The 14,413-nt window shown below is 45.0% G+C and overlaps 1 protein-coding gene across 2 annotated transcripts; it reads right to left on the reverse strand.

The window, feature by feature from the left end:
- Positions 1-1,639: 1,639 nt before the first annotated feature.
- On the reverse strand, positions 1,640-14,139 carry LOC137426288 (RIB43A-like with coiled-coils protein 2). 2 transcript variants are annotated; one of them, XM_068114943.2, is made up of 7 exons: positions 13,773-14,139; positions 12,802-12,883; positions 12,099-12,410; positions 11,691-11,809; positions 4,560-4,733; positions 2,368-2,534; positions 1,640-1,948 (listed from the first exon to the last, which is right to left on the reverse strand). In XM_068114943.2, the coding sequence occupies exons 1-7, from the start codon at positions 13,890-13,892 to the stop codon at positions 1,867-1,869; spliced, it is 1,056 nt and encodes a 351-aa protein (XP_067971044.2). In that variant the 5' UTR covers positions 13,893-14,139; the 3' UTR covers positions 1,640-1,866. The 2 variants fall into 2 exon arrangements, with proteins under 2 accessions (XP_067971044.2, XP_078631301.1); XM_078775175.1 differs by lacking the exon at positions 13,773-14,139 and adding an exon at positions 13,586-13,717 and having other exon boundaries at positions 1,641-1,948.
- Positions 14,140-14,413: the final 274 nt, after the last annotated feature.

The following is a 14,413-nucleotide window of genomic DNA, read 5'->3' on the forward strand; positions in this document are numbered from 1 at the left end:
CTCATTTTACCAAAACCAACAACAACAACAACAACATGCATTTTAAGGCCATTTTCCCTGCAAGAGCGGGGGTTAGCCTTGCGGTCCCCATGACAATCTTCTCCATCTTGCCATATTTTCTGCATCTCTCCTTGTTAACCCCCTTGCCCGCATTTCTTCTTCCACCATCTTTAGCCAAGTCTTTCTCGGTCTTCCCGGTCCTCTACTTCCTTCTACATTCATTTCCATCACTCCTCTCAACCAGTCACTTTCATCCTTCCTCAACACATGACCAAACCATCTCAACCTGTTCCTCTTCACAACATCAATCGCAGGCTCTATTCCCATCATCTTTCGCAATTCATCATTTGTCTTCCTCTCTCTCAACGATACTCCGCACATCCATCGAACCATTCGCATTTCCACCCTTTCCAACCTTCGTTGCTGCTCTACGTTCATTACCCATGTCTCGCTCCCATAAATCATAACACTTCTCACACATGCAGCATACACCTTTCCCTTCAGCTTCAACGACACTCCCCTCATCATCAGCACGCCACTCAGTTCCCGAAACTTCTTCCATGCACATCTCACTCTAGCAACCGTTGCCGAGTCTGATCCACCTTCTCCATTCAGCATGTCTCCGAGGTAGCAAAATGTTTTCACACCTTCCAGCTTCACGCCGTCTCCAAGATCCAACTCAACATTTCCTTCATCTGCAGCTCCCTCTGTGCACACCTTACATTTGAATGTAGCTGCCACACTGGTTAATGACCCTCTCAGACCACTACATTTTTGATGAACCCACTCAGCGCCCATTGTACATTGAATGGAGTTCACTCCGACACCCTTCCTGCACACAGCACAGGGCCACTTCCCAGTTCTTTCCACCTCACCACATGCTTTACCACTTGCCATCACCTTCGTCTTTCCGATATTCACCTTCAGACCTTTTGTCTCCATACATTCCTTCCACTTGTTCATCTTTTCCTTCAGTCCATCCATACTTTCCGCAATCAACACCAGATCATCTGCATACAACAACTCCCACGGTAAACCCTCCTTTACGTTCTGAGCCAGCACCTCCATCACAGCTACAAATAGTAGTGGACTTAGTACCGACCCCTGATGCACTCCCACCTTCACCTCAAACTCACCACTGTTCCCGTCCTTCGTCCTTACAGCTGTGCGCGCTCTTTTGTACATTGCCATCACTACTCTGATCAACCATTCCTCCACTCCTAACTTCCTCATAGCCCATGTCAATACTTTGCGTGGAACCCTATCGAATGCTTTCTCCAGATCAACAAAACCAAGAAACAACTTCTTCCTCTTCTCCATGTACTTCTCCTGCAACTGCCTCACAATAAAAAGCACGTCTGTCGTTCCTCTTCCTGGCATAAATCCAAACTGCATTTCGTCGATCTTCACTTTCTTCCTTATCCTCCTGTCCAACACCCTTTCCAATACCTTCATTCCATGCTCCAATAACTTTATCGCTTGGTACGAGCCACACTCTAGAGGGTCACTCTAGAGGGTTTTACCAAAACCAACAACACTAACCATACACAGCAAACCAAAATCCTGAACATCAAAGCAAGCAATGAGTTATGTCAACGAGGTCAATGTGGTGAGGTTAGCATGAGAGAAGGGTGTGTGTGTGTGTGTGTGTGGGGGGGGGGGGGGGGGGGGAGAGAGGGGACTTCTGTTTGTCAGACCAGATTTTCCTGGTAATCAAAATAGCTAAAAAAACAAAACACCGAATGTTAGCTGTTCATGGAACTACAGTTTATTATACCATATTATGTCCATTTTGTAACAATTTCCAATTTGTGCCTCGTTTCATTCGGCGTGACCTGGTCGGCGGAGCCACAGTCTGCTTCCCCTTTACCGGCTGCATGTGTTGAACTGAGTGAAGAACTCTTCGCTGGGGATGTTTCTGAAAACCTCTCGATCGAGAAAATGATGGCTGGAGGAAGAAATCCACATGTTGGTCAGCCTGATGTGGTCAGATATGGTCTTTTATAGTGATATTGCATGTATACTTAAGATAAGGTAATGGCAAACAATTATGAAGGGCCTATTATTATTATGTAGGCATATATCGAGATGGTTTGAGCCCCATACCTCCTTTTGTATGCTCCCTTTCCCTTCCCTCCTTTACTCCTATGTCCTCCTAAACCACTGTCCCTTCACTTCCCCCACCGTCTTTATCCTTACACTATCCTATAATCCTCCCTTCTCTTTTCTGAATTTCACTCATTTTGGCAGATATTATAAGAATAGGTGAAGAGAACGTAGCCTATGTATGGTGAGAGTGTAGTGGAGAGAAATGTCTGAGGCTGGAGTTAAATCCAGGGTGAGTGGTTCATGGTGTGTGTTACGTGCTGTTGGTTCTGCTCCTGAGCCAGCCTCTGGTTTTCAGCTGCTATCGTTTGACGAAAGCTCCGAGCCGAAAAGTTTTGCTCCCGTTCACGGAGAAGACTCATGCGAGCCTCTAAGCCCTGCAGTTGCTCCCACTGGTGGTTCCGTGCATGATGTTCCTCCTCCAGCCGCTGGATGTGAAAAAAGGGAAACAGGTCCACATCAGTTCCTGATAAATATTCAAAAAACGCAAACAATAAACTTTTATTATTACTGATGTTAACAGATGAAGTTTCAATAGAGGGTCTCATGCATGTTGAGTAACATTTCCACCTTTCCATCACCTAAGTCTTGTGTTTCACTCAAATAAATGCATGAGTTTAAGTAATACCGGGTTTAACTGATGACTCTTCATCAGTACAATGGCTAAGTCTCATTCACGTTAAAAAATTTTTTTAACATCTACCACCAACCAGTGGCAGACGGGTCCTCCAGCTTAAAGTCTTTCTGATAGACTGCACACACATTGATGCCTTACCACAAAGCACCAAGGTGAGTTTATAGCTGGGTCTGGATTTGAACCTCGATTAGACGGCTCAGTATGCATGTCCGTTCTCTCTGAGCTATCTTTCCAGCCATTTCTGGACAAAATGTCCTGACTTGTCTAATGCACTAAAAGCTCCATAGAGAGTGTGCGTGCATCCTGCCGAATCAGTTACATTCCTGGATGGCTCACCACTCCGACACAGGATGGATTAATTTGAGTAGTGTAAAGATAGTTGGACAATCTGGACCATTGACTCCATGAAGACCTTTACACATACCATATTCCTTTCTTCTATCCATGAGGTCAGATTGGTCTCCAGGCAGTGAGAGTACTCATTAAAATGATACGTTTGTTCTTCCGATACTACTGACTGTTGTGCAACTGTTGATGATCCTTATAATGGCATCACAAAGGGTATACTCCGGAGTTTAAAAATAGCCCTTGCACATTATCCACGTCTTTGGATATCCAGATCAACATGATCAGATCCAGTCTCCAAATGGTGTTCTTGTCATCCCTTGCACATTATCCATATCATTGGATATCCAGATCAACATGATCAGATCCGGTCTCCAAATGGTGTTCTTGTCATCCCTTGCACATTATCCATGTCATTGGATATCTAGATCAACATGATCAGATCCAGTCTCCAAATGGTGTTCTTGTCATCCCTTGCACATTATCCATGTCATTGGATATCCAGATCAACATGATCAGATCCAGTCTCCAAATGGTGTTCTTGTCATCCCTCGCACATTATCCATGTCATTGGATATCCAGATCAACATGATGAGATCCAGTCTCCAAATGGTGTTCTTGTCATCCTTTGCACATTATCCATGTCATTGGATATCCAGATCAACATGATGAGATCCAGTCTCCAAATGGTGTTCCTGTCATCCCTCGCACATTATCCATGTCATTGGATATCCAGATCAACATGGTCAGATCCAGTCTCCAAATGGTGTTCTTGTCATCCCTTGCACATTATCCATGTCATTGGATATCCAGATCAACATGATCAGATCCAGTCTCCAAATGGTGTTCTTGTCATCCCTCGCACATTATCCATGTCATTGGATATCCAGATCAACATGATCAGATCCAGTCTCCAAATGGTGTTCTTGTCATCCCTTGCACATTATCCATGTCATTGGATATCCAGATCAACATGATCAGATCCAGTCTCCAAATGGTGTTCTTGTCATCCCTCGCACATTATCCATGTCATTGGATATCCAGATCAACATGATCAGATCCAGTCTCCAAATGGTGTTCTTGTCATCCCTCGCACATTATCCATGTCATTGGATATCCAGATCAACATGATCAGATCCAGTCTCCAAATGGTGTTCTTGTCATCCCTCGCACATTATCCATGTCATTGGATATCTAGATCAACATGATCAGATCCAGTCTCCAAATGGTGTTCTTGTCATCCCTTGCACATTATCCATGTCATTGGATATCCAGATCAACATGATCAGATCCAGTCTCCAAATGGTGTTCTTGTCATCCCTGGAAAATTGATCAGAGCTTTCTCGCCACCCTCTCCTTTCCTCTTTAGTGGAAACAAAGACAGCAATCATGCCATATATGTGTCAGGTCATGTTCCATTCCAGCTCCTATACGAGCCTTAAATGACTTTACTTACAAAAAAGAGTCTTACCCTACTTTCCGCAGCCTGTTCCAGCTGCTGCTGGCAGATCCTCTTTTGCTCTTCAGTACTCAGACCGCGCCAGTCACGACGATTGGGATACTTTATCTGCAGGGGATCGAGCAGCAGTGATGGATGATTAACCTGTTGTGCTCTCTGCTGTCTCAGTACTTTATTCTCCTCTTCCTGGGGGTGGGAAATGGAAGTGGAGGGGGAATGGGAGTGTGAGTGGTTAGGGAAAAGGTGGGAGCGGTTAGGGGAGAGGTGGGAGGGGTTAAAGGAGAGATGGAAGTGGTTAGAGGAGAGATGGGAGTGGTTAGAGGAGAGGTCGGAGGGGTTAGGGGAGAGGTGGGAGGGGTTAGAGGAGAGGTGGGAGGGTTTAGAGGAGAGATGGGAAGGGTTAGGGGAGAGGTGGGAGGGGTTAGGCGAGAGGTGGGAGGGGTTAGAGGAGAGGTGGGAGGAGTTAGAGGAGAGATGGGAGGGGTTAGGGGAGAGGAGGGAGGGGTTAGGGGAGAGGTGGGAGCGGTTAGGGGAGAGGTGGGAGCGGTTAGGGGAGAGGTGGGAGGGGTTAGAGGAGAGGTGGGAGGGGTTAGAGGAGAGGTGGGAGGGGTTAAAGGAGAGATGGGAGGGGTTAGGGGAGAGGTGGGAGCGGTTAGAGGAGAGGTTGGAGGGTTAGGGGAGAGGTGGGAGGGGTTAAGGGAGAGGTAGGGAGCAGTTAGGGGAGAGGTGGGGGTTAGGGGGAGGAGAAGGCACAGTCAGTGGGAGAGACTGCGGTGTTTAACAGATGGTAAATGTAAGACACTGGCATCTTGTTTCATACAAAATAATATATAATTCACTGGATAAAGTATTGAAAGTTTGGAACAAAACTGTTCAGAGCAGTTAATAACGAAACATGATCTTTAAAGATAATTGTCACTGATGTGGGATGATGGAGCAGTTCAGCACACCATTGTGGTGAAAGCACTTTCATTTGAGTTGATAGACCTGGTGGAAGGGACAGGTAGGATTACTCCATGTCCAGGTGCTCAATTTCACTCGACTAAGTTGTCCTTTTCTCTTTCGGGTAATCACACCGAAGTTCTCCATTTAAGGTGTTTAATGATAATGCAAGCTCAGAATATGTTTTCTTTGTACTCACCCCCATTGTTATTAAATCCAGTTGGTGCCGACACATTTGCAGTAATGGAAGACAACAAGAATAGGGATGTGACATGGACTCAATGGGATGAATGGCCTTTTTTACAGCGTAATGTTTAATTATTTATTGAATGAATAAACATTCCCATCAATAAGTAAAGTACAGAGTTCATAGAACACCTTACCACACACAGTCTTGAGAAAAATTACATGGGAAGGGCCTTTTCAACTCTGGCTTTGTGTTTCCAGGCACAATCTACATATTTTTTCAGCACAAGCACGTTTCCGATCACATTTCTGATCATGCGCTCGATATTCCATTGCCATGAGAGTACGAGGGGCAAATTTGATAGGTCGAGATGACATAAAATGGCGTCATATATCCATCTAGTAAACTGGAGGCTTTTGGAGTTACCAACAAGAAGATTTGTGTTCTACAGTGTTCAAGTATAAAATTCAATTGAAATAAAATAAGGCCATGAAAGTTGAAGAAAACAATTGGAAGTTTAGCGCTGTTAACGCACTGTCATTTACACCACCGTATTTATCACGTTACATTAGTCCATCGTGCCTGTTGTTTGTGTCCTTTATGACGTCTTTAAAAACAGTAAGTGTTCTGTTTGGAATGATTTTCAACTTTGTTTGACTGCCGGATAGGTAGACAGAGTAAATTTTTTTTTTTACCTCATTCTGTGTGTGTGCACAATCGGGACGAGGTTCCATATTGTTTGCCAAATTTGGGCCAAAGTTCTGCTCAACTGCAGATTCGTGAACAATTCATGTTCCTATTTGTGTTACAATCATACTAAAATACGCCATTTGGTGTCTGTCTGTCTGATGAATTTTTGACCGCGATACATTCCGTCGTTACTTATCCAATCTCAACCAAACTTGACAGGCAAGAGTTAAACAATGAAGGTTGTAGCGCATTCATTTGCCTCCCTCCCCAAGAGGGTTTTCTCCCCTAAGCGGGTTTTCCCCGCCATTGCCGACAATGGAGTTGCATGTTGAAGTGTATATCAATGTTAAGTTAGCTTTATCGTGGCGTTTTTCCAAGTCCGCTTCGAATAACAAAACTAACGATAATAGCATATATTAATGTTATTACAAAACAATATTAATACCAATAATATCCCACCTCTCCAAGGGGTTTTTCTCCTTGAACAAACATCGAGTCAACATTTATAAATAGCTTATCATGGCGTTTCCGTGGGAGCAACGGCCTCTACCAGAGGTAAAAATATTATAAACCAAAAACACACATGATTAGCTTTTTAAACAGTCGCTAATGCTATTTAGAACACAAAACAAATAAATTTGGAGGAATCCCGACATCCGTGAGGTAAGTTTTACTTACAGAACTGAGCGAAGATCTACTGTGCTCTATATACCCCACATGGGTTGGGTAAATAACATGACCCTTCCTGGAGCTAATGTGGCGTTTTTCGTAGCGAACTTTTGAAACTCGCTCCTGCTGTTTAACATGAAACTGAAAGGGAGGAATCCCGGGTTGTGTTCATTTGCCAAGCAGCTAGCTAGCGCTTGCCAAGCCAGCCGTTCCTTAACGGTTTTGAATGGAGTGCTTGCTCGAACGCTTAAACCACTTGGCGATCTCTCCACAAGAAACTTGGTAAATGAACAGACCCAATGTTCTTGAGATCCCACCACAGATCGACTGTAATATATATACCCCAAAGAGAAATGACCCTTCCTGCCGCTCCCGTAGTGTGCGAGTGTACTCGTGTTTAAAATATAAAATTCAAAGTAGGTTCTCAATCATATATTAATGTATGCAGACAGATGGATAGACAGACAAAGAGAAACAATTTCTTAACCCTACTTTGCACTACACACATGGTCACTACACACATGGTTGCACTACACACAAAAATCGACATTCCCGTCTGCTCTTTGGCCCTAAGATATTATGTATCACTTGAAGACACCCTTCACCTCCCCCCTTCCAATCAACACTCGACCCAAACAAAGCCAATGGAAATCTGACGAAAAAGACCCGGGCATTGTATAAATCAGTGGAGGCCTGATGTCTTTGGTCCACCAGAAAACCAAGATGGTGGCCATATTATTTTCTCTGGGTGCCATGGTGGGTGGAGTCAAGTGACAAATGTGGGTGGGATCCGGCAGCTGTCTGACCAATGGGAGCAAATTTCAAAAATCGACCCCAACAAGAACAAGAACAACCAGGCAGAGCTTTTGTAGACCTGCCACATGCAGGTAAGAACAACCCTGGACATGGTAACCACTCGGTCGCAAGGCGTGGAATTTGAGCAACCAGTTGAATTGAACCGAAACCGATGATGGCAATGGGATAAGGATCACAGAATAATTATCTCCCATTATAAGTCTCATATAAAAAGCTCATAGAATAAGGCTTATAGCTTAAGACTTATAGAGTAAGCTTCATAGAATAAGTCTTATAGATTAGGTCTCATCGAATAACATTGATAAAAGAAGGCTTATATACAGACTTGGCATTTAATATGGAATATTTTTTTTTCTTGACTTGGGTTTACTTTCTGAACTCGGTATATCAATCTGGTGAGTTTCTTTTACGCTTCTGTGATTTCTTTGTTAAAAGAACCATGTCACTGATTGTCTGTCGCAGCAAGAAGTCAATAACAGGATTATATCACAGGTGGCGTGACAAAATGTACGGACAGGTACATTTGACGATTGGCTTCACAATCGGGTATATAAGGGTTGTTGCGTTCTGTGTTAGTGGAAAACAACTGCTGCACATCTACAAAAGTTATTGCCGCTTCCCCTGGAGATGGTCCGTCAACTCGACAATGCTGTTTGTCATTTAGTGGTGGCTTTACGAAATTCTAGCATGAAACAGCGTGCTATTGCTCGGCAGTATGGCATCACTCAAGGTCAGGTGTCAAAGATCCTGAAACGAAATGCTCAGAGGGGTGTCCCTACTCCAATACCGAGGTCAGGACGTCCCCGCAGAACCACAAGGAGGGATGCTCGCCAGCTGCACCGGTTAGTCTGCAATGGTTGTACCAAGTCAGCTAATCGGCTTAGGGCTGAGTGGCAGCAACTGACAAATGTGCCTGTATCCAGAAGGTTAGTCAACCAACGACTGGTTCAAGTAGGCTATCGTGCCAGGTGTCCCCTGAGAAAGCCACGTCTGACCAGACAACACCGCCAGCGCCGATTGCAGTGGGCCAGAGAGCACCGTCAATGGCAGACAGGACACTGGAATCACGTGATCTTCAGTGACAAGTCTAGATTTCTGGATATCGTCAATATGGCCGCGTCCGAGTGCGCAGACAAGTGCATGAAGCCTACAACGAAGATTGTATAGTGCCAAGAGTCCAAGCTGGAGGTGGTGGTGTGACCGTTTGGGCTGCTTTTCATGAAGGGGGCAAAACTGACCCGGTTGTTCTGAATGGAAACCTGAACCAGTTCAAGCACAGGGCCATTCTGGAAGAAACATTGCTTCCATTTGCTCGTGCAGCCTTTCGAGGAAACTTCGTCTTCCAAGATGACAATGCACGGCCTCATCGTGCTCGCATGATCCAACACTTTCTTGCTGACCGTGATGTAGAGCATATGGAGTGGCCTGCCATGTCCCGTATATGAATCCGATAGAGAACTTGTGGGCAGAATTAACGCGTCAAATCGACAACTTGGACCAGCAGCCTGCCTCTGTGCATGAATTGCAGCAGGCTATTGTCACTGCATGGCAGGCGATTCCTGTCCATACCTTGGCAAATCTCGTGAACAGCATGCCTCGACGTGTACGTGCTCTGCTGAATTATCGTGGGGGTTACACGAAGTACTGAACTGTAATTTTACTGTCCGTAATCCCAGTCGTAATTTAACTTTTGTTTTTGTTAAAAAAAATTTGGGGCTAATGTGCAAAATAAAGAGATACTTCTGGAAAACGCACAGAAGTTTAACACAGTACTGTCCGTGAATCGAGTTCGATATCAGTTTGCATCACTTTCAAGGATCAATTTATTTGCTTCGAAATGTCAAATGTGGTTTTTGTTTCTTTTAAAGGTCACATTAACAAAATCTAGAATAATTTCAACATAATTCCAATGAACTTTTGGTTCTAAGTCATCTTGAAAAGTAAGTTCACCCCCACAAAAAAAATATTCCATATTAAATGCCAAGTCTGCAGAATAGGTTTCGTAGAATAAGGCTTCACCCACAACCATGAGGCTACTCATTTATTTGTACACTAGGAGGCCTGTTGGTCCATTACACCAAATTTTCATTGGTCTTCACCGTCTTGTAGCATACCTGCCTGCCAGACTTGCTTGTCTTTTGGGTCCTCGGAGTATTTTGGGTGCCCGGGGAGTTTTGGGCCATCTGGGGCTTTTGGGTCTTCTCTGTCCATTTTTAGAAGATACAAATAGAAGGAAATGGTAGTACAAATAGGCTCATCAGGCCTGCACAATGTTTGCCAACCTATGTTTGTTTGTCCATGCTGTATACTTTTTAAATGCTGAGCATCAAGCAATGAAGCAGCGCGTACCATTTTTATTCTGTGTTATGACTCGGCCTGGGTTCAAACCACTGCTCAGACGTGCCAACCATTCTGGCACTGAGTCTTGTTTAAAACTTCTTTCCCACATTGGGAATCATGGCTGACATGCCTCGATCCCTAGAGGTACGCACACTCGCTTCTATGCAGTCTAACCTGGGTTAAAAATGCAACCCCACCTACAAACTGCCATCCTGGTGTTTCACAGGTTGGGCTATTCTTCAATGCGTGTGCCGTCCCACGGAGGGACGACGCCAGCATTAGTTGGTGGACGATTAAGATCCCACGGCGTCTTTCACGAATAGTAGGTGAACTATCGCCCACGCCTTGAAAAAATTACAAATTCCTGCCTTAACCTGCAGATTTCATCAGCGGCACAGCCACACCCTCAGCCAATGATGCTATCCTACAGCCTTGTGCTGCGTATGAAAGGAGAAGACCAGGAATCGAACCCGGGCCATATGCGCATAAAACCAGGAATTCTGACTAATAGACCATATGGGATCACTGACTTTCACAGCTTCTTTCAGGCAATATTATTGTCCCCATGAGGAGTTACCTTTAGCATAGGACATTTGAGGGTCCAGCACAAAATGTCGTGCTTTATGGTTGACTCTTAAATGCCACCAGGATCATGTGCTTTGTGGTTGACTCTTAAATGCCACCAGGATCATGTGCTTTGTGGTTGACTCTTAAATGCCACCAGGATAATGTGATTTGTGGTTGACTCTTAAATGCCACCAGGATAATGTGCTTTGTGGTTGACTCTTAAATGCCACCAGGATAATGTGCTTTGTGGTTAACTCTTAAATGCCACCAGGATCATGTGCTTCGTGGTTGACTCTTAAATGCCACCAGGATAATGTGCTTTGTGGTCGACTCTTAAATGCCACCAGGATAATGTGCTTTGTGGTTGACTCTTAAATGCCACCAGGATCATGTGCTTCGTGGTTGACTCTTAAATGCCACCAGGATAATGTGCTTTGTGGTTGACTCTTAAATGCCACCAGGATCAAGTGCTTCGTGGTTGACTCTTAAATGCCACCAGGATAATGTGCTTTGTGGTTGACTCTTAAATGCCACCAGGATCATGTGCTTCGTGGTTGACTCTTAAATGCCACCAGGATAATGTGCTTTGTGGTTGACTCTTAAATGCCACCAGGATAATGTGCTTTGTGGTTGACTCTTAAATGCCACCAGGATCATGTGCTTTGTGGTTGACTCTTAAATGCCACCAGGATAATGTGCTTTGTGGTTGACTCTTAAATGCCACCAGGATCATGTGCTTCGTGGTTGACTCTTAAATGCCACCAGGATAATGTGCTTTGTGGTTGACTCTTAAATGCCACCAGGATCATGTGCTTCGTGGTTGACTCTTAAATGCCACCAGGATAATGTGCTTTGTGGTTGACTCTTAAATGCCACCAGGATAATGTGCTTCTAGAGTTAACTAAGGAACCAAAGAATTATCTCGAGAGAACCTGGGACTTGTTGAAGTTCATTGTGGCGATTTGAATTGCCCTGCGGTTCTCCATTTCCACCCTGGCCACGTCCATGCATCTCTGGGTCATCGCCAACATAGATTTATCATACAGGTCATCTGTGGCAGCAGAGAGAGAAGAGTGAAGCTCAGGGTTCAATTTAGAGTTAAGATGTGTATTTGATGGCAAAGATAAACCTACCCTCATCTACATACAAATGAGCCTGCATCATCTTATCTAAGCTACTAAACCTGGTGCAGTTATCCTGAGAACACTACTGAGGTTTGCAACGACACACACTTGGCAACCAGGTCTATACCATCCTAAGTACACATTACATTTCAATCAACAGGGCTCAGTCAGGTGTGTATCATTGCAAACAGGTGTGTGCAATGGTGCTTTGCAAACCGATGTTTCGCAACTTCTCAGCTACTTCCCTCCTCTCTCTTTGCAGGGAATCACACCAGGCTCGCATCTGCTGCTTCTGCTCCCGCTTGCGCTGCATCCATGTTGGATCTTCACCGGCCATTTCTCGTAGGCCAGACACGCCACCGGTGTCCTTTTCTTCGGACCCACATTCATTCTCCTCTTCCCTTAAGGTCGCTAGGGCCTGTTGGTGGGCCCATTCCTCCTTCAAGGTGTTCAGCACATCACGTTGTACCTGCTTCTGCTTCTGCTCACGAAGCAGACCAATTCGAGCGTTCATGAGGGTTTCAGCAGCTGCAGGGGTAGCGGAGGAGACGAAAAGCTTGGCAGCAGCGCCGAGGGACAAAATAGACAGACAGACAAACAAGAGATGAGGGTAATGATGAGGGGGTAGGGGAGAACGCACCATGCAATATGGATACAGAAGCAAAATTTGGGGGAGGAATTAACGGGTGTATTGACTAATTAGATTTATTATATAATTATGACATTAAATTAAAATTGTAACTATGCATCTTACACTACCACCTTGAAAACCATATTGTCTCCCACTTATGGGCACTGGTCAGTGACGTCATCTGTATCGACCACGTAAAGATTATCCCACATTGAAAAGTCTAACGATATGTTTAAAGGAAAGCTGTGACCTGCTGCAAATGTTAGACAAAACATTGAGAGCTTTTACCAAAAACAGCTTCTCTTTGTCTGTCCAGGTTCATCAGTGTGTGCTTCTCCTGCACCTGCTGCATCAGGGAGTCCACGTCCACCTGAGCACACAAGCAGACTTCTCATGATAGGTAAGCATCCATCAGTTGCCGAGCCATTGTATGTTCAGTTACCAAGCAGCTAGCTGGCGCTTGCCAAGCCAGCCGTTCCTTATCAGCATTTTCGAATGGAGTACTTAAGTTACTTGGTGAACGCTCCACAAGAAACTTGGGAACCGAACACATGACACACCCCAGGTACAGCAGCCCCAGTGATTAACCAAGCAGGTGGTGATGTTCAGGGTGATTTAGCACCTTCCACAATCAAATATTCCAATTTGATGTGATTACTAAATTACATTGGGAATAAAAGACATCTTTGCAAAAGTACAGACGTTGGAGAGGAGATTGGAGGCTAAATTGAGAAAATTGAGATTGAAGGGAGGAAGAAGAAGGGTTGTGGATGCAGTGCGACAAGGAGGAGGAGGCGGGAGGAAGAGGATGGGCAAGCGGGGGGAGAGGTTGGGAAGGGGGCAAAACGGCCTTATTTGCGTACATAATAAAGAGATGGCTCCAAACTGCATAATGACAAATACCTGTTGAATAAACGTAAGATAACCAAGAACCTGAGAGGTAACCAAAGCAAGAGAAAGGAGAATGAATAATAAATAAATAAAACAAATAAATACAGTATTTCCCATTATATCAATAAAGATGAACCAGAATGATTTTTTAACCTCAAGAGATCAGATGTAATACTAATACCTGGAGGTCAAAGGTACCGCACAGCGAGAAGTATAAAAAGGAGCTACGAGATAACCTTAGTAGTGGGAGAAAGTACAACCATGGAGATTACGGAAGAGCCCGAGTGGGAAAATGGAGGGTCACCATGAAGTAGGATGGGAATTAAAGAGAGGGTAAAGGTATGAAAGCCGAGGGGGTGATCACATGCCCCGATTGTGCGCCTCTTCGAGTCGAAGATCCGGATCTTCCTGTCGAACTCCCTCTCCCGGCGCAGTTTCACTGCCGCGGCCTCCTTCGTCTCCTCCGGGAAGCTCATTGGCCGATTCATAATTCGCGATTTATCCTCCGAGTCTCAAACGTCTCTTCTCATAGCAGTCACGACCCTTCCAGCGTCTCTTGTTGCTACGCGACGAATCGGTGACGTCATGACAAATCAGACCGTTATTTTTTTTTAATTCCGACCCGTGCACTGACTGCTCTGTAAAAGTTGCTTTTCTCAGTAACTATCCAACATTTCCTACAGAACTACACCATTGTTAATACGTAAAGGAATATTTTTTAAATGATCGATCCGTTTGTTGGGAGAGACGACGGGACGAGGCTGGCTAGGCGGAGTCACGCAAGGCAGCGGGGCGGGACGGAAGGGATATGGGGAGGGGCTATATCGCAGTGGAGGGCGGAGACATGCGGGGGCATGGCGGAGAAACACGTGAGTGGAGAAGGCGGAGTTACTCAGGACAGCGGGGCGGGGCGGAAGGGATATGGGGAGGGGCTAGAGCGCAGTAGAGGGCGGAGACATGTGGGGGCATGGCGGAGAAACACGTGAGTGGGGAAGGCGGAGTTACGCAG

The sequence above is a fragment of the Myxine glutinosa genome, chromosome 4 (assembly GCF_964187855.1).
Source record: "Myxine glutinosa chromosome 4, kmMyxGlut1.1, whole genome shotgun sequence".
Taxonomy (NCBI): Eukaryota; Metazoa; Chordata; class Myxini; order Myxiniformes; family Myxinidae; genus Myxine; species Myxine glutinosa.